The sequence below is a fragment of the Xyrauchen texanus genome, chromosome 10 (genome assembly GCF_025860055.1).
Source record: "Xyrauchen texanus isolate HMW12.3.18 chromosome 10, RBS_HiC_50CHRs, whole genome shotgun sequence".
In the NCBI taxonomy this organism is placed as follows: domain Eukaryota; kingdom Metazoa; phylum Chordata; class Actinopteri; order Cypriniformes; family Catostomidae; genus Xyrauchen; species Xyrauchen texanus.
In genome coordinates this window covers 47,745,633-47,770,441 of record NC_068285.1, presented here as the reverse complement: position 1 = coordinate 47,770,441, position 24,809 = coordinate 47,745,633, and the positions used below count along the sequence as shown (strand labels likewise).

Sequence of the window (24,809 nt, the reverse complement as noted above, 5' to 3'; positions counted from 1 at the left end):
AATATGACATTATTTGTTTGAGATGCCTTTGTTGACAACTTGACATTACCAAGACATCATAACCTGTCATAAATATGTCATAAAAAACATGACATAGCAGATTAATTATTAAACTTAAGAAACTACTTAGCTTTATGAGTTAACATTACATTAAACTGCCATGTTGGTTTTGACATTGGCTGTCATGAAGCCATTATAACTGTGTCATGAATATTTTTCTGACCACTTTTTTTCCCAGTAGTAAAATGTCATTAAGTGTTAATACTCTGTCAAGTTGTTTTATAACAGTGTCATGTATACTTTTCTTGACCTCAAGTGGTACAATGACATTTTAATGACAAATTCAATGTGTACCACTGTAGTTGAGGTCAAGAAAAATATTCATAACACAGTTATAATGGCCTCATGACAGCCAATGTCAAAACCACCCACATGACAGTTTAATGTAAAGTTAACCCATGAAGCTAAGTGGTTTCTTAAGTTTGATAATTCATCTGCATGTTTATGACATATTTATGACAATTTATGTTGTCTTGGTAATGTCAAGAAGTTGTCATGTTTATGTCTCTCTTATTATGTTTGGGGTCAATTTGACTGGCTGTTTTAGCTGTTATAAAACATCATCATGGTCCTTTAATTGCAATTCAGGGGCACTTCTAAAATATTTTGGAGCATCCTCTGCCACTGGTCAGGATGAGCCACCCACCTCCCCCGCTACACAGGCCTCTTCTGGAATGGTCTCGACTCTTCAGGATGAGCTACCATCTATGTCCTCAGCTACACATATGTCTTCACAACTTTCTCCACAAATATCTGATATTGAGGATGATGTCAAATTTGCCTCTACTTCTCTCCAGCATGAGCCTTCAGGTGAATTTTGTATGTGTGTGTGTGTGTGTGTGTGTGTGTGTGTGTGTGTGTGTGGAGGGGGTATGCCTAGGCTACAAGACAACTGAACAACTGCAATTTAATGTAATTTTAATATTTCTGATCATTTCTGAGTAGGCCTATGTGTTATGTTCCACTGCTATGTGCTTTGAGTAATGTGCCAAAATGCTGTCTGATAGAAATGCCTGGAGCTGAACCCCCACTGAGCCCCACTGCTGAGGATGAGCCTCTGTCAACCGACTCTGCTAACTGGCCCTCACATATGACTGACAGGATTCGGACTGAGCTGGTTCGCAGAGGACCATGTAAGGTGCCACCTGGCTTTGTTTTCCGTAGGAATGAGAGTGATGGGAGAAGTTGCCACCACCAATATTTTAGGAAGACAGTAGTAAGTGGTGAAAAGATGGCAAGAAGTTGGCTGATTTATTCAGTGAAGAACAACAGCCTCTTTCGCTTCTGCTGCAAATTGTTTTCCAAGAGGAACATTAATTTAACAAGTGCAGGAATGGCAAATTGGAAACATGCGAGCGATTACCTCACATCACACGAAAACAGTCCAGAACACCTCAATTGCATGAAAGCATGGAAAGAACTGTCAGTGAGGTTAAAAAGTGGGGAAACTATTGATAAGCTGGAGATGGCACTTCTGGAGGCTGAGAGGGTAAGATGGAGAGCAGTGCTGACACGTCTCACTGCTATCGTGCAGTCACTGGCACTTCGAAATTTGGCTCTAAGGGGACACACAGAAACACTGTTCACACCATCAAATGGCAATTTTCTCAAAGAGGTCGAACTTATGGCTAGGTTTGATCCCATTATGAAAGATCACCTTAACCGTGTCGAAAGAGGAACAGCAAGTCAAAACAGCTAGCTAGGCCATCATGTGCAGAATGAGCTGATTGATTTGTTGAGCAGCAAAATCATATCTTATATAGTGGATGACATCAAGCAGGCAAAGTTTTTTTCTGTAATTGTTAGGACTGCACCCCAGATATAGTGTCATTAGATACTCTAATGACAGTGGTCATTAGAGTGGTGTCACTGATGGACAAGCCCCATATCAGGGAACATTTTATGGGATTTTTGGCCACAGGCCAGCACTTGGAATCCATGATCCTGACGAGACTTGAGGAGTCGGGAATTCCTTTTGAAGACTGCAGAGGACAGTCATATGACAACGGGGCAAACATGAAAGGCAAAAATAAGGGAGTTCAAGCCAGGCTCTTAGAAAAGAATCCCTGAGCTCTGTTTGTGCCATGTGGAGCGCATACATTGAATTTAGTTGTGTGTGATGCTGCTAAGGGATCTGTTGATGCTATAAGTTACTTTGTTGTCCTGCAAAAGCTCTACACATTATTTTCAGCCTCCACCCAAAGATGGGCCATACTGAAGAACCATGTGAGCATCACCTTAAAGATGTGGGCAGAAACAAGGTGGGAGAGCAAGGTCAAGAGCGTAGAGCCCATGAGGTACCAGGGAGCTGCCGTGAGAGAGGCTTTAATTGAGGTGAAAGACCACACCAAAGACCCTGCTATAAAGGCTGAGGCCCAGTCTTTGTCTGAGGAGGTGGGGTCATACCGCTTCAGCATCTGCATGGTTGTTTGGTATGACATGCTATCTGCAATACAACATGCCAGCAAACTCATGCAGTCTCCTAGTATGGATGTGGACCTAGCTGTGAGTCTTTTGAAGAAGACTGAGTGAGATCTCCAGAGCTACAGGGCAAGTGGCTTTGTGACTGCACAGATGGCGGCCAAAGACATTTGTGAAGAGATGAATGTGGAGGCTGTTTTAAAACAAAAAAGGCTGAGGTCCACAAAGCGGCACTTCTCATATGAATCACATGATGAGCCTTTCAGTGATGCACTTAGGAAGTTGGAGGTTGGATTCTTCAACGTTGTCGTTGATGCAGCCACGTCAGCCATCAAGGAGAGATTTTCCACATTGGAAAATGTGGGAAAGAAAATCGGGGTTTTGACAAATTTCCCAAGTCTTGCAGGTGAGGAGCTGGCAGAGCAATGCGAGGCACTAGGCAGCACACTGCACTTTAAGGGGCACTCTGAAGTGGACAGTAGAGAGCTTGTGCAGGAAATTAAGAACTTCCCTGAACTGCCATCAAAGACCATGAGCCTCCTTGAGCTTATCACTTTTATGCATGATAAGGATCTATCCGAGATCTACCCCAATTTTTGGACTGCTATCAGGATTGCACTTACTCTGCCAGTCACTGTGGCTCAAGCAGAGAGGAGCTTTTCAAAACTAAAGTTGATCAAGTCATACCTGAGATCAACCATGTCCCAGCAACGGCTCACTGGCCTTGCCGTCATCAGTATCAATCACTCAATAGGGGAGCAGATTTCATACGATGACATCATTGATGATTTTGCATCAAGGAAAGCCAGAAAAGTCAGGTTTTAGTTTTAGTTTGTGTATTCTGTTCTTAGTGCAATAGTGTAATAATTAGATTCTCTTTAGTGTGTTTTCACATTTGTGTGTAATATATAATATATATATTCTATTCTATATTTTATTTGTATATTATTCTTAATGTGTTATATTATTGTTGCTCTCTGCACTTGTTAAATTTTGTATATATCTGATTGTATATATATTTGGCACATTTATGTATATAGTGTATATTTACGTTCTGATAACTGTCATAGTTTGCCAAAAGACAAAGAACACAATTCTGCACAATGTCGGATGTTAGGAAGGATTTGTGCAATTGAGAAATATAAATTTCTCTTTAAGAGAAATGTTGTTATAATAAAATATGACTGTTTGTGGATAATTTTGTGTGTGTGTGTGTTTTTTTGGGGGGGCGCTCAAAGGTGGTCTCGCCCAGGGTGCAATTCAATGTAGAACCGCCACTGTCTTCAATAATCATGGGGAACTTATCTCATTTAATGAATTTATTACTCTGAAGGGTGCTCCGTTTTCTGAAAGAGACTTCAATAAGGTGGTTAAAAGTATCTCACTTGGCTTCAAATCTTTAATTAGAACACACCTAAGTTATGCTAGCTTGTCTAATCATATTCCTACATTTTCAATTAATCGTATCCATATTGTAGACAAGAAATGTAATAATTTTTTCATTACAAATGCTATTGTCTCAGATCAAGTAACTCTTTCTAAAGCCTGTTCAAAATGGAGTATTCATTACCTAAATTCCTTACAAACTTCTTATCCCAAATAAAATTAGAGAACTTCATTTCAAAATTACTCAAACAAATATTACCCTTGCAATCTTTGAGAATTTGTGTTCCTTTTGTAAAATGGAAGAAGAATCAGTTTTACATTTGTTTTATCAGTGTACGTTCTCTAAATCTTTTTGGACAGAAATAACCTTGTTATTATTTTTATGTTTTAACAAACTGGTGCAGATTACAGAGACTATGATTTTTCTTTCAGATATTCATTTTAATTATGCTAAATTTGATTGTTATTTATTGTTACTTTGTCTTCTAGTTAAATTTCATCTTCATAAAGCCAGAGTAATACAATCGAACCTAATTTTAGAATTTTTTCTACTGATGTAAAATTGCTTTTAGCCTCTTTTAATAATATGTTTAAACCTTTGAATGCCAAGGCTTCAAAAACATATAAAATCCTTAAGGATGTCACATTGAAAATGTAATCTTTAGATGTGATATCTTATGTATTGTTTTTATTTGCCCCTTTGTTAGCAATATGTCCCCACTGTTGTTATTCAATATATATGTTTAATGCAATAATACAAAAATAAAAATAAAATAAAACACCACCCTTTCGTTTTCTTGAGAGGATTTGGTCATGACAGTGTGCGCGCGTCAGGTGGCAGTAATGAGCACTCCGCAGACGCTCATCCAACGCGACGAAGAAGACGGTTCTTTTCCCAATATGGATGATACACGTTACACGAGTCACAATGTTTTCTCGTTTCAGGACTTTAAATGTTCCCCTGATCCTTTATTCACAGTCAAGTTGGAATGTGTGGAGCCGCGTCCGGCGCCGATAGTGGTGGATAACGGCTCTTTTCAATGCCGCGCAGGTTGGGCGTCCGGCACGTCGGGGCTTGATCAGCCGCGGCTCGTGTTTAGATCAGCGGCTGCACGAAGCAGAGGAGCCGCGCGCAGTGACACGCACATCGGTAATGACATTCCGAACCTTGAGCCGCTGCGCTGGACGTTCAAGAGCGCGTTTGACCGTAACGTTGTTGTTAACTTCGACATACAGGAGCTCATCTTTGATTACATCTTCATGCACTTGGGCATCAACACACAGGTAATGTTCATACTGATAATAATAAACTGACTGTTTTAAGAAACGGTCACCAATACATTGAGAAATTCATGAGAAAGTGAAGTTCAATTAGACCCTAGTGACAATAAATGCTGGCAACAAGGAGTGATGTTGACACCAAATACTAGAGCTCTTTATTTCAATCACCAGTGAAATCACCATGTGTAGGTTTATTTTTTTTATTTTTTTGTGTTCCGTTAAGAAAAGTTAGTCCCGCAAGGCAGGGGCGTCTCTAACCGTACGTTCACACCAGAGGCGGCGAGAGCGTCAAATCGACCGGAAGTCATTCATTTTCAATGACATCCAGCGTCTCTCCGCGGCGAGAAGCGGCGCGGCGAGTCTTGGGCGGCGTGGGCGTCAGATGGAAGTTCAAGTGCAGTCAACATTATGGTAATGAGCTGTGACGCGGTTCGGCGGCAACCTATTGGAATATAGAAGTGCTCCGCTCTAGCGAAGTCTAGAGAACACAACCGTGTAAACTTTGGTTCCCACCAAGCATTCGTTCCGAAGATAAAATGGAGGAGAAACGAATTATTGCCGTGACAGGTTTCCCTGTAATATATGACCAAGACCACAGTTATTACTACAAATGTACTTTATTTTTTATAACAAACAGTTATAATTTTAATTACTTACTGCCATCGATCGATTAATTATTTTCACATTTTAAAGAGTACATGAGGATATACGCTACTTGTGATAGGTCGGCAAAAAGTAAATGGTCGACATGTCTGGATGTTTAAATTGCGGCCCCTTTAAATATAGTAAACAAAACAAAGCATTCTGAACAAACGTTGCCGCCTATTTCAACTACGTCAGAGCGTCCACGAGCGTCCTTGAGCGTCGAAGGCAGGGCAGCCAGAGCGAATTTTGACGCTCTCGCCGCTTCTGGTGTGAACGTACAGTTAGGTGTGACACAATAATATAAATAAATAATTACAAATGTTATTACGTCTCTAAATATGTATATATAACGTCTCTAGGATTTCAAAACTTCAATGTATTTTGTTCTCCAGATTCAACGGGTGTGCTTCATTATTCTGTAGGGATTCAAATTAAGTTGTTGAAGTTTCTCAATGTAACCTTAAAAAATGTAGCCAGCTGTGACAGCTACAATTAGGGCTAGGGTTGCCAACTCTCCTGTATAATACGGAATCGTCCCGTATTTGATGGAACAAAGTTGAGAAACAAAAATTGTTTGTCAACTTTTTTTAATGTGCCATACATTACAGGTTTAGTAAAATAATAATAATACAAAAAACTCTTTGATTTATTTGTACATTTCCCTACACTGTAATCCAATGAGAAATACACTAGTTCATGTTACGAGTTTTCTCTCCCATAAAAATCCATTATAATACAGTGCATACGGAAGTATTCACAGCGCTTCACTTTTTCCACATTTTGTTATGTTACAGCCTTATTCCAAAATTGATTCAATTAATTATTTCCCTCAAAATTCTACAAACAATACCCCATAATGATAACGTGAAAGAAGTTTGTTTGAAATCACTGCAAAGTTATTAAAAACAAAAAGTCCTTAAGTATTCACAGCCTTTGCCATGACACTCAAAATTGAGCTCAGGTGCATCCTGTTTCCACTGATCATCCTTGAGATGTTTCTACAACTTGATTGGAGTCCACCTGTGGTAAATTCAGTTGATTGGACATGATTTGGAAAAGCACACACCTGTCTATATAAGGTCCCACAGTTAACCGTCTGGGGTCTGAGAGTATTTTGGGCAAACTGTCATTAAGTTTTGACATGCCTTGACATTTGTGCTTTTTTTCAGTTGCTTAAAACCACATTAATGGCTAAAGTCTGATAACACTGTATTCAGCACAAACTGGGCTACAATAATATGTGAGCAACATGTGTGTACATTTTTGTATTTTTGAGCAAATAACGTTTATGCATGGTTTTTGAAAAAACTAAAATTTTAAGTCATTGAAATAAGGCCATATAACACATACTAAACATTTGTCCACACGACTTTTGAGAACTGGATCTTGTAGCCTAGGGTTTTTGCTACAAAATGATGTGAAAACAATCCTGATCACTCATTCATACAAAACAATATAGTAATTTAACTTTTGTAAGACAATTTTAGTGTTGAAAGGTCATATGCGAGGAGGCGTGAATGATCATAAATATTAAGGTAATTTACACCTGTAGAGACAAAAAAACGCCTCCCCTGGGCCTAGCAATGAGCGTAAGAGAATGAATGTGAGGAGACTTAATGATCCAAATCAAGTTTTAAGTTAAAAGTAATCTGACTGTACATAAAGACTTTACTTAATTTTAGACCTACACTACCATTAAAAGAAGTCTCTTCTGCTCACCAAGACTGCATTTATTTGATCCAAAATACAGAAACAACATTGATATTCTGAACTCTTTTTACAATTTAAAAGAACAGTTTTCTATTTGAATATGTTGTAAAATGCAATTTGTAATCAAAGCTGAATTTTCAGCATCATTACTGCTGTCTTCAGTGTCACATGATCCTTCAGAAATCATTATTAATATGCTGATTTTCTAATATGGGCATTATTGAAGTGCATTTTACTCATTTAACTTGAACACATATTTGCAAAATCTTTGTTGATGATAATGAGGCAGCATAAACACTAGATAAAATAATCTAAACATTCATATTATTTTTATATCATATTACATATATTTATATCGTAAAGCATACAATTTAAATACCTACTTTTGCCGAAACAGCATTTAAATGTAATTAAATCTTGTTTATTAGGAAATATTTCAAATGTCAATACTCTGAATCCTGGCTGGCAAGTCTTGAAACAGTCCCACTAGTAAAATATGTACATGTTTATATAAAATAGCATGTCAGCTAATGAAAACTAAATGACTTACTCGTCCGAAATTGTATCCTCGGCTGGATCAAGTCTCTTTTCAAAATACAAACGTTCATCGGAGTCTCGCTCTTCTTCTGAGGAAAATGTTTACTCTTCCTTACTATCCAGGAGTTTTCTCGCCTGTGTATCATTACAAAAGCGCAGAAAAATGAATGAATTGTTTACATCAAACCTCTGAACACTGTCGGGAGCGTGTACTATTTGCATTGATCGCCTCAGAACATTAGCGTATGAATGGCGTTCTCTGCTGGTGGGTGGGTTCACATTACATTTAATGAGCTAAGCCAGTAAAAACTGTACATCGCTTTGTTTCATACAGATTACATTGTAGGAGAATATTTGTTTTAAATTTGAATTGTTTTATTTAAAAGTAGATATCTTAAGCTTTCTTTAGACATATGTTTCATGTTTGTGTGACAAGTATTCGCAGAATTTCAGTTCATTTTTGTGACGTGTTTCTGAAATATGCTCGTGAACACGGAGCATGCTGAAAGCTCACCCTTTTTATTTTCATTATTTTACAAAAGCACAAGATTTTGTTGTTATTGTGAGTGTACACAAATAAAAGTAGACCCTTTATAGTCTCTAATAATGTCTTACACTTATCTGTATGCCCAAAAATTAAGGAGTATTTTAAGTTGTTTCCGCTGTAATGCCGGAAATATCTAGCAGGACGCGCCGGCGGGATCAGGCCTTTTAGGGGGCTTTCACACTAGCACTTTTGGTGCGCACCCCGGTTCGAATGACGTCAGAGTTCGGTTCGTTTGGATGATGTGAACGCTGTCTTCCGAACTCGGGTGCGCACCCGCGAACCGTACTCGAGTCCGCTTAAAAAGGTGGTCTGGGGTACGGTTCATGTGAAATCCAGTACGGTTCGCTGCTGATATGAATGCAATCGAACCAAACCGCGGAAGTGAACCGCTATTGATGACGTATAATGTGGTCGTCAGTCTCACACGCGTCACTTTCAAAATGAGCGGAAAGGGTTTACTTTCGTGTGTGCGTGCGCGTGTGTGCGTGTGTGTGTGTGTGTGTGTGTGTGTGTGTGTGTGTAAATTAGGGCTGGGACGGTTACCGCAATACCGCGGTCACGTGACTCCAACCGCGGGTCTGAGCTTGTCACCGCAAAAAAACAAAAAAAACATTGGCCTGCACATGTGTGCACGTTGTGTCTAATGACATGGATTCGTTGTGTCTAATGACATGGATTCATTGATTCTAATGATATGGATTATGTCTAATGATATTAGCCTACATGGATTCAAGGTTTTCTAAACAAAACTTATCAAAATATGGAGCAAATCCGACCTTTCGCGAGTTGGGGAGCGCAATGTTCCATGACACATAATAACATTCCATTTGTATTAGAGATGCGCGGATGGGCTATTATTATTTAATCCGCAACCGCATCACAAAACTCATCTGTCCGCACCAACGTTTTTTGATAAATTTTATCCAATGTAATGTATTTAATGCGGTTTACCGCTATACCGCGGGAATATCTTGTTTTTCAACCGCGGTTAGAAAAAATCCATACCGCCCCAGCCCTAGTGTAAATACACTTACCTTGACGAAAAGCGGGATTGACGCACACGCACTGCAAGCAGAGAGATGATTTCTGCTTGCCTTCGCAAAAATTGTCTTCGGCGGACAGCCCGCTGTCTTTTGAACGATTTCAGTATTTTTGCGGCAGACAGACGCAAGGGTGTTTCTGTATCTTGATGTTGAAAACAAAACCAAAGGTTAAAAAAAAGAAGAACAAATGTGAACCGAGCAAGTCTATTCATTGAATTTTGACGCCTTTTCATTTCGCGGTTATCAAGCAACACGATTACGCACCAGCTGCAGCTTCATGACGCAAGCGTACCGCGGTTCGGATACAAATATATAATGTGAACACAGTCCATCGGGGGGAGGGGGGAGCAATCGAACTCGGGTTCGGAACAGGCAATCGAACCAAGTGTGAAAGCCCCCTTAAAGTTCCTTAAAAGCAGATAGTGCCATTCATTCTTTACTTTGATGTAATTCCAAACGTTTTACCAATGTTTTAATGTGTCACTGGTGTACAGAAGAGATGCATGTTAAAAACACTATTTTAAACGGATATCTTAAAAAAAAACAATTTACCATCAAAATAAAGTCTCTGTGGTTTAACTGGACCAATGCAGCATGAACATATAGCATAACAGAAATACAACTGTTGTAAAATAAAATAAAAAATATAACGATATAAATAATATTTTAATAAGAAACTTAAACAAAAAGACAAACACACAAAGGTGTCAGACAGCTGTCCGTAAATCTCTCTCGCACTGCCTTCTTCAGTTGGCCTTTTATCCCTCTCGAGGGCTTATCAGCCTGATTAGGGGCCGGGTGTGCGGAATCAGGACCCAGCCCCGCCCTCCGCCCTGCCACATTCCTCCCTCGTTCTCACAGTCAAGTCAAGTGGTTTTTATTGTCTTTCAACCATATACAGTTAGTACAGTACACAGCTAAATGAGACAACGTTCCTCCAGGACCATGGTGCTACATAAACAACATAGGACAAACATAGAACCACATGAGACTACACAGACTAAATAATACCTACAGATTCCTACATAAAGTGCATGTGCAAACGTATGCAAAAAGTACAGGACAGTACAATAATTAATAAATGGGAACAGGACAATTGGCACAGTAAGAGACTGTGCAGCGCTGACCAGTACACATTTCTAATCTGAGTAGTGCTAAAAATGCCCAATGTAAACATAACGTACTATGAAATAGTGTTCTATGGACATAGCAGTTATTGAGGTAGCAGCCAGGTATAAAGTGACAATGAATTAAGTGCATCTCTGGACATGTGCTAAGTTGGATGGTGTACAGGTGTGTGTATGTGTCATTACAGTCTCTGAGTATTGAGGAGTCTGATGGCTTGGGGGAACTGTTGCACAGTCTGGCCGTGAGGGCCCGAATGCTTCGTTAACTCTTGCCAGACGGCAGGAGGATGAAGCGTGCGTGTGTGTGGTCATGCTGGTTGCTTTGCGGATGTAGCATTTGGTGTAAATGTCTTTGATGGAGGGAAAAGAGACTCCTGCAGGGCTTTGCGGTCAGAAACGGTGCAAATCCCAAACCAGGCAGTGATGCAGCTGCTCAGGATGCTCTCAATTGTCCCTCTCTAGAATGTGGTGAGGATGGGGGGGTGGGAGATGTGCTTTTCTCAGCCTTCGAAGAAAGTAGAGACGTTGCTGGGCTTTCTTGGTAATGGAGCTTGTGTTGAGGTACCATGTGAGGTTCTCCGCCAGGTGAACACCAAGGAATTTGGTGCTCTTGACAATCTCCACGGAGGAGCCGTCGATGATTGGAGGGCAGGAAGTGGTCACTCTCTGCTCCCCTGAAGTCAATAACTATCTCTTTTGTTTTGTCCACATTCAGAGGCAGGTTGTTGGCTCTGCACCAGTCCATTAGCAACTGCACCTCCTCTCTGTATGCTGACTCGTCGGAGAATCTCACGTGCACGTCTCCTTTATTCCTTGTCTGCCTGTCAGACTCGTCAACTTGCGACACACACAAATGTACACGCAGGCGCGTGCAGCGGAGAAAATGTCTGAGAGAAGCGAGGCGAGGGGGTCTGACGTGAGTGTGTGTGTGAGTTAAAGCAGTGTTTCTCAACTGGTCTATTCGGCAGTAATTATTTATCATATTCATGCAGTTGTGTTATTCAGTTGTGTGCTGAAAATGAATCCATTGAGGATACCCGCATCATGACTCTTAGCATGTAAACGGGTAAAGTTTCAAGATGTGTTTCAGCTAGTATTTATTTTTCATAAAAACATTCATTTATTATTACTATTATTTAAGACTAGCACACTGACCTGACCATGGTAATGAGGAGCCTTTCCTTCTGTGTAATATGTGATGTTAGGTAACAAACGGGATAATAATGGGCTCATATAAGTAAATATGCTCTTCAATTTTAAGAGAGGGAGAGACAACTTCCTGTAGATTTTGTTGGTGACATCAACAACAAAAATAATGTCACTTGGTGCATGTCCTTGTACTGGAATATGGAACATAAAAGGAAATGCGACCCAGGACACATTAAATACAGATTATGTTTGATCTATGGCAGGTCGACACTAAAATAAAGTGTTTGCTCAAAAATAAATAAATTAATAAAATAACCCTTCTGTTTTCACTAATAATAGTAATTGTGTAATACTGTGGTACCGTGAAACCGTGGTATTTTCTGAGACCGTTATCATACCGTGAAAATCTCATACCGTTGCAACCCTACCTCAGGATAGGAGTCCCTAGGTTGAGACAGGGAAACAAATAAAATAATATAAGCATAGATGCCATTAAATTTATTGCAGTTATAAATCATGATCAATGTTTCTGGTTTCTGGTTCCAGCAGACCCAACTAAAGCAGCCTAATTATGGGTCGGAGGATAAATTAGGTGTATGCCTGGCTAAATAGATTAGTCTTTAGTCTAGACTTAAACTGAGAGAGTGTGTCTGCATCTCAAACAGTGTTGAGGAGACTATTCCATAGTTTAGGAGCCAAATATGAAAAGGATCTTCCTCTTGTGGATTTTGATATTCTAGGTACTATTACCATGTCAGAATTTTGTTATCGTAATGATCGTGTTGGAATATAGCATGGTAGAAGTTCACTTAAGTACTGCGGAGCTAGACTATTCAAAGCTTTGTACGTAGTTAACAGAATTTTGAAATTAATACAGAATTTTAACAGGTAGCCAATGTAACGATGATAAAATGGGGCTAATATGATCATATTTCTTGATTCTTGTTAGCACACTGCTTACTGCATTTTGAACCAATTGAAGTTTATTTATTGATCTTGCTGGACATCCTCCCAGTAATGCATTACATTAATCTAGTCTTGAGGTCATGAACGCATGAATTAGTTTTTCGGCGTCAGCAACAGAGAGCATATGCCTTAATTTAGCAATATTTCTTGGGTGGAAGAATGCTGTTCTACAAACATTGGTGATTTGATTTTCAAAGGACAGATGGGTATCAAATATGTAGGGCTCACAAGTTTTGGAGCGGCTGTGTTTATTAGCAATAATTAATAGTTATCATAGACAACCATCAATAATTAATTAATAGAACATTGATTAAAATCAATGTTACACGGGCACCAATTTATGTAGGCTCACAGGTTGGTTAGATCAGTTTTACTATCAAATATAAATTAATAATTAATGTTTATTAATTATTAATTAAATAATATAATTTAGTTCGTTAAATTCTATCCTCTGGGCACCACTCTTTGACAAGAGAAAAATTATAGTAAGTGACTGATCAAGTCTCATAAAATTCTACCCTGCAGATTGAGTATTTTGATTGAGAATCAAAATAATCAAAAGGGGAAGAAGTTAGTCAGATTGTTGCCATATGAACCCAACAGTAATCTGGTTACAGTTGGCTTCTAACAACAAAAATTTAACAATCCTGAAGTAATGTAGGAGTTCTTGACGTGGCAGAGGCTGGCTCCAACACAATATTCAAACAAACAAACCAGGAATACTTATTATAATATAACAAGATTTATTATAATCAAACAGTAATGAACACTGCCAATACTAAATGAAAATAACACAAAAACATAAGGTGGAAATCCTAACTAAATGGTGGAGCTATGCTAGTGAATGTGTGTGTGTCTCGAGTCGGTAACCAAGACACAAAATGGCGGACTAAACTCCTCGTGAGGAACTAGTCAAAATGGAGGGCTAGGCCGGAAAGGGCGGAGCCAACGATTAGTGAAGTTGTAGGGAAAGCAAGATGGCTGGATCAGATCCAGCACAATAGAGCTAATACCACGTGCAGGTGGTAATGAGCAGACACACAAAGGAACTGAATGAAACAGGCGGGAGAATTAGAAAAACACCAGCCTGATTCATCCATAAACCGCGGTGCTGCTCGCTCCGTGAATTTCAGTGTGTGAGAGAGCGAGAGAGAGAGAGAGAGAGAGAGAGAGAATGAACAAAGGGGTTCATGCAATTTAACAGAGACACGCTGGTAACAGCGCGATTAAATCGTTGATTCAGATCACTCAATAAATAAACATTTCATCAAAAATGACGATCTCATAACTCAAACAGCAATCAGCGATCGTAGTTAAATGTACAGTTGTAAACAAAACATTAAATGTTCAACAATCGTAGTTAACATGTAAATGTAAACAAAAACATCAAAACATTCAGCAATCAAATATATATGATTTAGGTTTATAAGAAAAGTCACAGTTCCTAAACTAAATCTGCCCAGATATCAAGCCTTACTTGTGAAATCCTGTGTGATTAAAGTAGGGTTGTCTGCTGGATTCCTGTTGCATTGAGCGGTCAGGAGAAAGAAAGTCTGGATTCGGTCCTTTGTCTTGCGGTCGTCAGCGAAAAGACGCGTCTCTGCGTTGTTTCTCGGGTCCGGTGATCGCGAGAAGCGCGAGAGGTAGTCAACGTTGAGAGAAAACGATTGAGAAGGGAAAGCTGGTTGCCTTTTCCGTTTCCTATTCACTGTTGTCTCACAGTGAAAATGACGTGAACCGGTTGTACACTACACGACTGGAACAAAGCGAAGTTAATCTTATTCTACCGTGGCCAAATAGTGAGGGTTAGAAAAACGTGGTCTTTCTTTGTCCAGAAGGAGGGATTCCTTGGTGTAGATATGTCTCTTTAGAGCACCGCGAAGCTGTAGGTGTTACAGTCAGGGTAGATGCAGAGAGAGAGCGTCTTAAATGTGCGCGCTGGTTTTGTTAAGACGATGACGTCATCGGTCATCGGCCGCTTTTGACCAATGACGTCTGAGATGGAGTCCATGGGCGTGACTTCCGTCCGGTTGCGATGCATTCTGGGAAATGGAGTTCAAAGTCTCACCTTTGATCATAGAACAAAGGCTATGCTGTCTCTGCTGCCATTTTCAGTGGGGCAAGGCCCTACAAATATAACACCTAAGTTCATCGCTGTTGAAGATGATGTAACCGTACATCCATCGAGAGTCAAATTATATTGTAGTGGCTTATTTTTAGAGTTTTTTGGTCCAATAATTAGTACCTCTGTTTTGTCAGAATTGAGTAGAAGGAAATTTCTGGCCATCCAATATTTATTTCATTGATACACTCTGCTAATTTGGAGAATTGTGAAATCTCATCAGATTTTAAAGAAATATAAAGTTGGTGTCGTTGGCATAAATGTGGAAACTTATTCCACGATTCCAGATAATATCTCCCAGGGGAAGCATATACATGGAGAAAAGCAGAGGCCCTAAAACTGATCCCTGTGGCACTCCATATTTTACTTTTGTTTGGTTTGACAATTCCTCATTTACATAGAGAATTGGTAACGGTCTGCTAAATAGGACCTAGGAGATGCTAATGCAACTCCACAAATGCCAACACAATTCTCTAGCCTATTCAAGAGAATGTCGTGATCAATCTTGTCGAATGCAGCACTAAGATCTAAAAGCACTAGAAGAGAAATGCAGCCGCGATCAGATGATAAGAGCAAGTCATTTGTAACTCTGATAAGTGCAGTCTCTGTACTGTGATGAGGCCTAAATCCTGACTGAAATTCTTCATATATACTATTTCTCTGTAGAAATGAACATATTTGGGAGGATACTATATTTTCTAGTATTTTTGACATAAACAGGAGATTTGAATTCAGTCTGTAATTAGCCAGTTCTCCAGGATCAAGTTGTGGCTTCTTAATAAGCGGTTTGTTAACTGCCATTTTAAAGTTTCTTGTGATATGTCCCAAGCATAGCGAGGAGTTAATAATATTAAGAAGAGGTTCTGAAATGACAGGAGATACCTCTATTAAGAGCTTAGTTGGTATAGGATCTAACAAACATGTTGTGGCTTTTGATGTTTCGATAGGTCATGAAGAGCTAACAAAACTTATGACAGCGAAGGATTGAAGTTGCATGAGAGGAAAATTATTAGACCCTGTGCTATGACAGATGATTGCATAATTCCGATTTTATTTCTGATTTCAATTTTATCTGTAAAGAAATTCATGAAGTCATTACTCTTGTGCTGTAATGTAATATCTGGTTCTGTTGAGGCTTTATTCCTAACCAATTTAGCCATAGTACTGAATAAACATCTAGGATTGTTGTGGTTATTTTCTATGAGTTTACTAAAATATGCTGTCCTGCCTATACCCAGCTACTATCCTTCCATGCACCTCAAAATACTTCTAATTTTGTATTTTTCCCCATGTGCCCCATTTTCCGAGCTGCTTTCTTGAGAGCATGAGTGTGATTATTGTACCATGGTGCAGGGCTTATTTCTTTAATTTTCTTTAATCAAAGTGGGGTGACAATATCAAGAGTGCTATAGAAGACTGCATTTATATTTTTTGTTATTTCATCAAGTTCTTCTGGGCTTTGGGGATTATTGAGTGTATGAGATAGTTTCACTAATAATCTTCCAGATCTGTCTTTAGTGGTCGAAAGAATAGTTCTACCTGAATGATAGCGTGATGTAGATTGAGAAACATAAACTGATAGCAGCATACAAGAGACGAGGTAATGATCCAAGATGTCATCGCTCTGCTGCAGAATTTATATATTATCAACATCAACTCCATATGACAGAATTAAATCTAGCGTATGATTATGGTGATGAGTTGGTCCTGTTAAATTTTGTCTGACTCCAAGAGAGTTGAGAATATTGATAAATGCTAATCCCAATGTATCATTTTCATTATCTATGTGAATGTTGAAGTCACCAACAATTAAAGCTCTATCAACATTAACTACAAGATCTGATGAAAAATTTGCAAATTCACCAAGGAAATCAGAATAAGGCCCGGGTGATCTATACATTGTAGCAAGGACAAAAGACGACAGAGATTTTTTTATTTATATCTGACGGTGTCACATTAAGCATTATTAGTTCAAAAGACTTACATTTATATCCTGTCCTCTGAGTAACACCAAAAACTTCACTCTTTGGTAGAAAGAGATCTAAAGTTGAATAGCCCTACTTTTTTTTTATATGATATATTTTTATTTGTATGTATTTAAATTATAAAAATTTTTTTCAAGTTTGAACTTAATCTAGTTTTTTCAGAATGATTTAGTGAGGGTATTGTGTTTTGGTAGTTCTGGGAACAGACACAGTCTCTATGAGATATCTAGGTGATACTGTCTCTATGTTTTGTAGTTTATGTGACCTGTGTGACGTCTCAAGACAGCTAGCAGACATTCGGATTAACCAGTTTGTCTGCTTCCTGACCTGGGCCCCAGTTAGTCAAATACTATCATTATTAAGACTATGAGCCAAATTACTAGAGGGATTTCCCTGGAGGGATGGAGTCAGTCTCTCTTTAGCAGGTCAGGTCTACCCCAAAAACTGTGTCTGACATAGTTTTTGCAAATTCACACACCTCTTTAACATTATCTTTAGTGATATCCGACTGGCGATGCTGGACATCGTTAGTGCTGACATGGATTACAATTTTAGAAAATCTACGTTTTGCATTAGCCAGCACTTTTGATTTGATGTCAGACACTCTGGCCCCCGAAATGCAATTAACAATAGTGGCTGGAGTCTCTATTTCCACGTTCCTTACAACAGAATCGCCAATAACAAGGGCTCTTTCAACATGATTCTTAGTTGGTGTATCACTGAGTGAGGAGAATCGATTGGAAACCCTAACAGGAATGGGAGAGTGGTGTCTCTTTGCTGAGCTAGTATGCCACCGAAACGTCACCCAATGCCCTGCTGCAGAAATATATTGCAGTGTTATAAGAGCAGAATAAATATGGCTATGTAATATGAACAGTGAACAACATGTACAGATATGTGCAATGTAGTAGCAGTGACATTAAAATAGCAGTAGAATAATATAGATATATGCAGTGTATTTGCAGAATATATAATAAGAAAAATAGAGTAAATATGGATATTCTGTATGAACCATATACCACTGTACGACAGATATGTACAGCTATATGCAGTGTGGTAACATTATAAGAGCAGTAAGAATAAGTGCAGGATGAATAATATGAAGAGCAGTAGAATATGGCTATGTATAGGTGTAATTACAGTATGTACATTTTTAAATAAATAGAACCGAATGGATGGGATAGGGTAGTGCAAATTGTCTTGGGGGGCAATTGTCAATTGTCACCGCGATGCAGGGCTAGAGTTCAGTAGGGTGACAGCCGCAGGAAAGAAGCTTCCTCTGAACCTGCTGGTTCGGGTGTGGAGAGACCTGAAACGCCTCCCGGAGTGGGAACGGTCTTTGGTGATGCTGCTCGCCTTACACTTATAACGATGAATATAAGGATGAACGTTTGAGAATAAGAATGAGCAATGCTAAGCAGCCTAAGCAGGCTATAGACAAAGTCTCGTGCATTGTGCAATCAGCAACAGGATGTCCAGTGATGTCCGAATCAAATCACATTGAATCAACTTTACTAGGATTTATGTGACTGTCAGCGATCTCAGAAAGCAAATGTCGTGGAGAAAATGACTTCAATGCACTTGCTGATGTAGCTGATCAGTTATGCGGTGTATTCCTCCAAGTTGGTAGAGTCGCCATATGTTGCAGCCTCCCTGAACATGTGCCAGTCTGTATACTCAAAACAGTCCTGAAGAGCAGAGATGGCTCCTGCTTCTGAAACGGTTTTGTGCGCCTGATGAGTGGTCTGTATGCTGGGATTAGCATAACAGAGATCTGGTCTGAGTAGCCGAGGTGGGGGCGGTGCTCCGCCGGTACACACCTGGGATGTTGTGTAAATCGTGTTCGTCTCTCTCGTTGCAAAGTCCACATACTGATGGAATTTAGGGAGCACTGTCTTGAGATTTGCATGTTGAAATCTCCGGCGACAATAAACAGTCCGTCAGGGTGAGCGTTCTGCAGTACGCTAATAGCCCCATACAGTTCACAGAGCGCTTCCTTAGCATTAGCACTGGGGAGAATGTAAACTCCGGTTATAATGACAGTTGTGAATTCCCATGGTAAATAAAAAGGTCTGCATCTAACAGTCAAAAACTCCACCAGCGATGAGTAGTAGCTAGAAACTAGCATAGAGTTCTTGCACCATTCAGTGTTGATGTAAACACACAAGATTCTTGTTTTTGAGCAGTGTCTGGCGATGGTAAACACGAACATTGCTCCGATGTCCATGTGCCGTAAAAGTCGTGCTTAGAAACAAAAATAGCACCATTTTGGATCCGGAGCGGACGCTGCGTGCTACCACGCCACCATCTTGGATCTAATGACCTGCTGGCATGATGTACCCCCCCCCCCCTCCCCTTTCCCTGGGGAGGGGTGTGCCTTCCGCAATCGTGCCAAATTAACAAAAAAAATGTTGAGAGAGAGAGAGAGAGAGGAAAAAACATTTACTCGCCGGTTCACCGATACACCGTAGCTTGTTCTTTGGCCACTCCAACCTCTAATGGACAGTGGGCGGATCGGAGGTAGTCTTCCTGCTCCAGGCAGTCGGCCGGGAGCCCTTCCCACCTTGCAGTCGACGGTCATCATGACCTACATGACCTGGTAGGGGACTCCCCCTGGTGGCGGCCCTGTTCGCGCCAGGTGGTTGGCTAGGAGCCCCTTCTTCCTTCGCAGTCGACGGCCATGGTCCTCTGTCCCCCGGCCGATGGCCGTGACTGCTCCTTTGGGCTTGATGGTAATGGCGAGGACTCTACTACGGCGCATCAATCCTCCTTCCCGGGTTTCGACACCAGTGTTAAGGGATTAATAGAAAGGAGGAGTTGAGAACCGGCTTGACAATATAAATAATATTTTAATATAAAACTGAAACAAAAACACAAACACGCACATATGTGTTGGACAGCTGTCCGTAAATCTCTCTCTTTGTCACACTGCAGTCTCCAGTCAGTCTCGACCCGGCCCGCCCTCCACCCTGCCATAGATAGATATATTAGGCATTATTAGAGTTTGCTTTGGTCATCTTTTAAAAGTAAGCATGGACGCCACCGCATGGCAATATGTAGGGACATGTTGTTTATTCATATGTATTGATTTGTTTAGTACATTTAATAATTTTAATATGAAATGTTTGAAATGTAATATTTATGAATTGAATATTATACTTCCATGAACACATTTAGTAGAAAGCTTGTCATGGTTATTTTAAATGTGCAGATGCCTGTTTTGCTGATAATCATTGCTTAGTGTTCTAAGGCCCTGTTGGATGTTTTCCCCAGCCTTTCCTACATTTATCACTATAGCTGTTAGAATAGCTAAAATCACTCTATAATATTCAATAAATTCATCAAATTGTTTTGTGTGAGGAAAACAATCCTATATATTGAATTGACTTGTGCTGCAGATGTGCCAACACACTCATGGCGAATTCGTCAGAATTCGTACGACTTCTCTAAATTTGGCTAATTCGTATGATATTGTGCTACTGCACTCTTTTAAATTCCTACGACTTTCACTACAGCCAATGCCATCGCTGGATATCGTTGCAATCTACTTCTGTCACACACAACAGCTTGCTATCATGTTTACACTCTCTATTGATTGGTTTAGTTTAGATAAGTGTTTTGGGTAAGGGTATGTCCTTAACAACTCATTCGCGGAACTCTCGCTTCCGCATTAAACATGCGTGAATTTGCACGTGATGAAGTTCATGAAATTCCCACTTCCGCAACCAATATACAGATAAAAATCAAGTATGATTACAAATTTGAATATTTTTCATATCGCTTAGATTTTATGAACATAGACAAGCCATAACAGTTACACTTGCGACTCCTTGCTGATGTGTTGACGCTGAATGGGCGTAGGAAAGCACGAATGCCTGCCATATGCAGAGCATCTGTAGGAATGTTTTCATGTTGACTGTTCCGGGTACCTACTCGGGTCCTCCTATATCGCATTTTCAGCTCCACCAGTGCTTTCACCTTTCACCCTTGAATCTGTAAGGCCCTTCTCCGGTGCAGGCTTCACGTGGCTTGTGTGGATCCCCTGCGGTTGATGGTCTGTCAGCACTCCCGTTCTGGTCACCGCCAGTACAGTAATCAGACCAGGTAATTAGGCTCACCTAACTTGGTTGGTTTCAGACATTTCACCAGCACCTGAGTGTTCAGATCAAATGGATGAGAGGGCTTTTCTGTGGGCATAGGTAATGAAAGAGAAACATCACCATATATGCCATTCAATGTTTTGATCAGAGAATCCACATATTCCTCGATCACCACCTCCATGTCACCTGTGGATAGAAAGCCAGTGCGGCCTTTGACCCAAGGGGTCAAATGGAGAGAGTTTAACAACAGAGGATGGTGACATTCTGAGTTCAGTAAACACAGCCGGTAGAACATCAACCCATGTTCTTCCGGTTTCGGTGCAGGTTTTGTTTAATGTTCGATTTGTCCGTTCAACCATGCCTCTGCTGACTGTGGGTGATACGGTGTGTTGAAATGCCAATTTATGTTCAAGTCCTTCGAGTAGTTGCGTAACTTTGGACGTGAATGGAGTGTCATTGTCACTCTCAATAACGGTTGGAATACTGAATCTGTGTATTATTTCTTTTGGCAGAATTTTCACCACTGTTTTAGCATTTTCCCCTCACACAAGGAAAAGCTTCTGTCCATTTAGAAAAATGGTCCACAATCACAAGCAATAATTTTTTTTATTCCTGCACGGCGGCATATGTGTAAAATCTATTTGCAGTTGTTGGAACGGCAGTTCCGGGTGTGGTAATGAGTCGTGATTCATAGACTTGTGTCTGTTATTCTGTGCGCACGTTAGACATGAGTCTTACTGCGTTTAGTTTGATTTATTGACTGAATAACTTTTTTTTTGAAACGTGCGAAATACCATGATAATGTCGACAGAGTATTACTATTGCGGTCTTGTGCAGAGCCATACTCCCTTGTTTATCCCTTAACAAATTAGTCTGGTCTGGTTTCTAGGGCTGGGATAAACGATTATTTTTAAACTATTAATCTAGCGATTTATTTTTTCGATGCATCGATTAATCTAACGATTCATTTTTTCAGTCCGATTCGATTTCGATTCTATTAATCGACTTGTGACAACACCGGTAATACCGGTTTCATCGGGGGTGGGGGTGTATAAAATGTAAAAAAAAACCAAAACATTTGCCGGGAGTTTGATTGACTGGCGATCTGATCAATCAATCATAATACGCCATTTTTGTCCAAAGTAGTCCGGAGAGAGAAGATTAACGTCGGTGGTTTTAATTTGAATAATGGATTGTAGGCTACTGTACTGACATCTTTCCGCGGATAAAACGACAGTCCTTCTGATGTAGGCTACATTCATGTTTAGCCTATTTGATGCTATAAATTAACCAAGGAAAAGATGATCGGTTCACGAGCAGCTTTAACTGAGGCAATCTGTCACAACACATTAAAGAGCCACAAAATAGTAGGCCTATTTATGGTTTAATTTTCTTTGAATGACCAAATTTGAAAGTTGAGACTTTATTAAATGTTACCTGCTTGGTCCTGTCTGTCAGCGCGTTGTCAGTGTCCTCTATGTATTTTTCACGACATTCATTCATAGCTATAAGCGCATTATTAATAGCTATAAGCGGAAACTTTAGGTGTCGACAACGTATTATAGCCTACTCCAACATCGAGTGCAAAGTGGGGAGTTGAAAAAAACTTACGGTGCTCTGTCATCTGCAGCTGCAACCGGGTGGCGCCTCTTCAGATGCTGGTGCATTGCCGTAGTGCTAGAATGGAAGGCCTTCTCCATTTTGCAAAGACGACATATCACGGAATTGTTTCCTTTTAAATTAAAGAATTCCCATACTTTAGAGGAACGAGTGCATGCCGCCTTGCACTTCTGATAGTCTGAGGAGCCACTCATGTTACTACTACTCGCCGGCGCCGCCATCTTTGTTTTGGATCCGACGAATCGACGGGCATATTTTTCGTTGACGTATTTTTTGCGTCGACGTCATCCTACTGGTTTCACTTCATTTGAGGCCCAATGTTGAATATCAGATTCAGATGGATTTGCCTGCAACAGTTTAATGTCAATGTCACTCACCAGAGTTAATTGCATCATAGAAACAGTCTCTTCAGCTTGATTCAGATCTGGGCTTACCACAACTTCCTTTGAAGCCCATTTTGCCACTTCATTAACTAATCTAATTCCCCTTTCCTCTTCCAGTTCCCCTGTCATCTGATCTGCAACTTTTATTTTGGCCAATTTTACAGGCAACTGTGCTGCTCTCAATAATTCTGAAACCAGGTTATGTGATATATGGGTTTGCCTTTAGCGGTCTTGAACTCTCTTTCCTACCACATTCGAGAAAAATAATTAAATACTAAGAGTCTGTGTATATATTAATTGATTTACCTTTAGCCAATTGGCATGCTCTGATCAAACGCAAACAACTCTGCAGCTTGTGCAGATTTATATGGGAGCGAATAAGCTTCAATAATTAGATTCGGAAGTTCCGTTACAGCATAACCACACAAGTATACAGAATAATTTAGCTTGGAACAGGACCCGTCAATGTACCAATGGTCCCCCTCCTGCAGGGCGGATGATGAAACATCCGGCCTGCAGGAAGTGCATGTTTTCAGGCGATCAAGGCAATCATGTGAATCATTGGAAAATTCACCTTTATTTACCAATTTGTGTAACGATAATGTCGGGCCCTGTACAACGGAAGTTGGTTTAATGGTCAGATTAGCAGTAGCCATTAAAATAGCTTCATACCCCTATCAACGCTGTGCTGTCATGTATTGTGCATGATTGCTCCTACCTGGTGAGAGGTGTGCACAACCAGTGGATGTGATAGAACAATGCGTTCTGCATGTTGTACCATCGACGCCGCCACAGCCACTGCTCTCAAACATGCAGGGAGGCATTTGGCAACTGCATCTAAAGTTTTTGACAAGTACACCATGGGACTGAGCGAGGATCGCTGCTGTTGTGCCTGCCTCGTGCACGTACAGATGAAAGGGTTCACTATTTTTGTTAGCCTAGTGCAGGAGGAGAACTAAGGCTGTTTCGTAGAGGTTTGAAAGCCATGTCCATATCAGCAGTCCACTTGATGGGTTCCTCAGCCCTTGAGAGTGTTGTTTCTCTCAGGATGTTGTCATTTAAAGAGCAGTTTGGCACCCATGCCCGACAGTAGTTCACAAAACCCAAGAAGCTTTGCATTTGAGCCTTTGTTTTAGGGTGTTGGAAGGTAGTAATCATCTTCACTCTTTCTGTGGAAAGACGAACTGTTCCTATCTGTAGCTCATGACTCAGATAGTTAACTTTCGGTTTCACCCATTGCAGCTTGTCTTTGGAAGCCTTGAAACCTGCGTGTGTGAGCACGTTGCAAACAATCATTGATGCCGCAGTACAGGACTCTGCATCGGGACCGGAAACCAAGATATCGTCAGCATATTGTAGCAGACAGATTTGTCGTGGCAGCTTTGTGTCTTTGAGAGTAGTGTGCACTACAGCGGAGAACACAGCAGGCAAGTCTTTAAAGCCCTGGGGTATTCTGGTCCAAGTGTACTGTTGGCCTCCATATGTGATTGCGAACAGGTGTTGCGTAACGGGTGTGACTGGCACACTGAAGAAGGCAGAATACAAATCAATAACAGAAAAATTAGTGTGGTTACTGGAATTGAGTTAATTGTAGTGCACATATCCGGCACCACTGGTGACTACGGAATAATTAAAACATTAATTTTCTTAAAGTCTTGTGTTAACCGCCATGTACCATTTAGCTTTCTTCACTGGATTAATTGGCGTGTTGTATGGTGAGTGTGCAA

General features: G+C 40.3%; 1 protein-coding gene across 2 annotated transcripts in view; it reads left to right on the top strand.

The window, feature by feature from the left end:
* Nucleotides 1-4,752: 4,752 nt before the first annotated feature.
* The window catches only part of actr5 (actin related protein 5), a 105,922-nt gene continuing 85,865 nt past the window's right edge, over nucleotides 4,753-24,809 (top strand). For both annotated transcript variants that reach the window (XM_052135535.1, XM_052135536.1), the window contains exon 1: nucleotides 4,753-5,151. In XM_052135535.1, coding sequence (XP_051991495.1) covers nucleotides 4,768-5,151 — 384 coding nt within the window. In that variant the 5' untranslated portion in view covers nucleotides 4,753-4,767. The remainder of the gene's footprint in view (nucleotides 5,152-24,809) is intronic.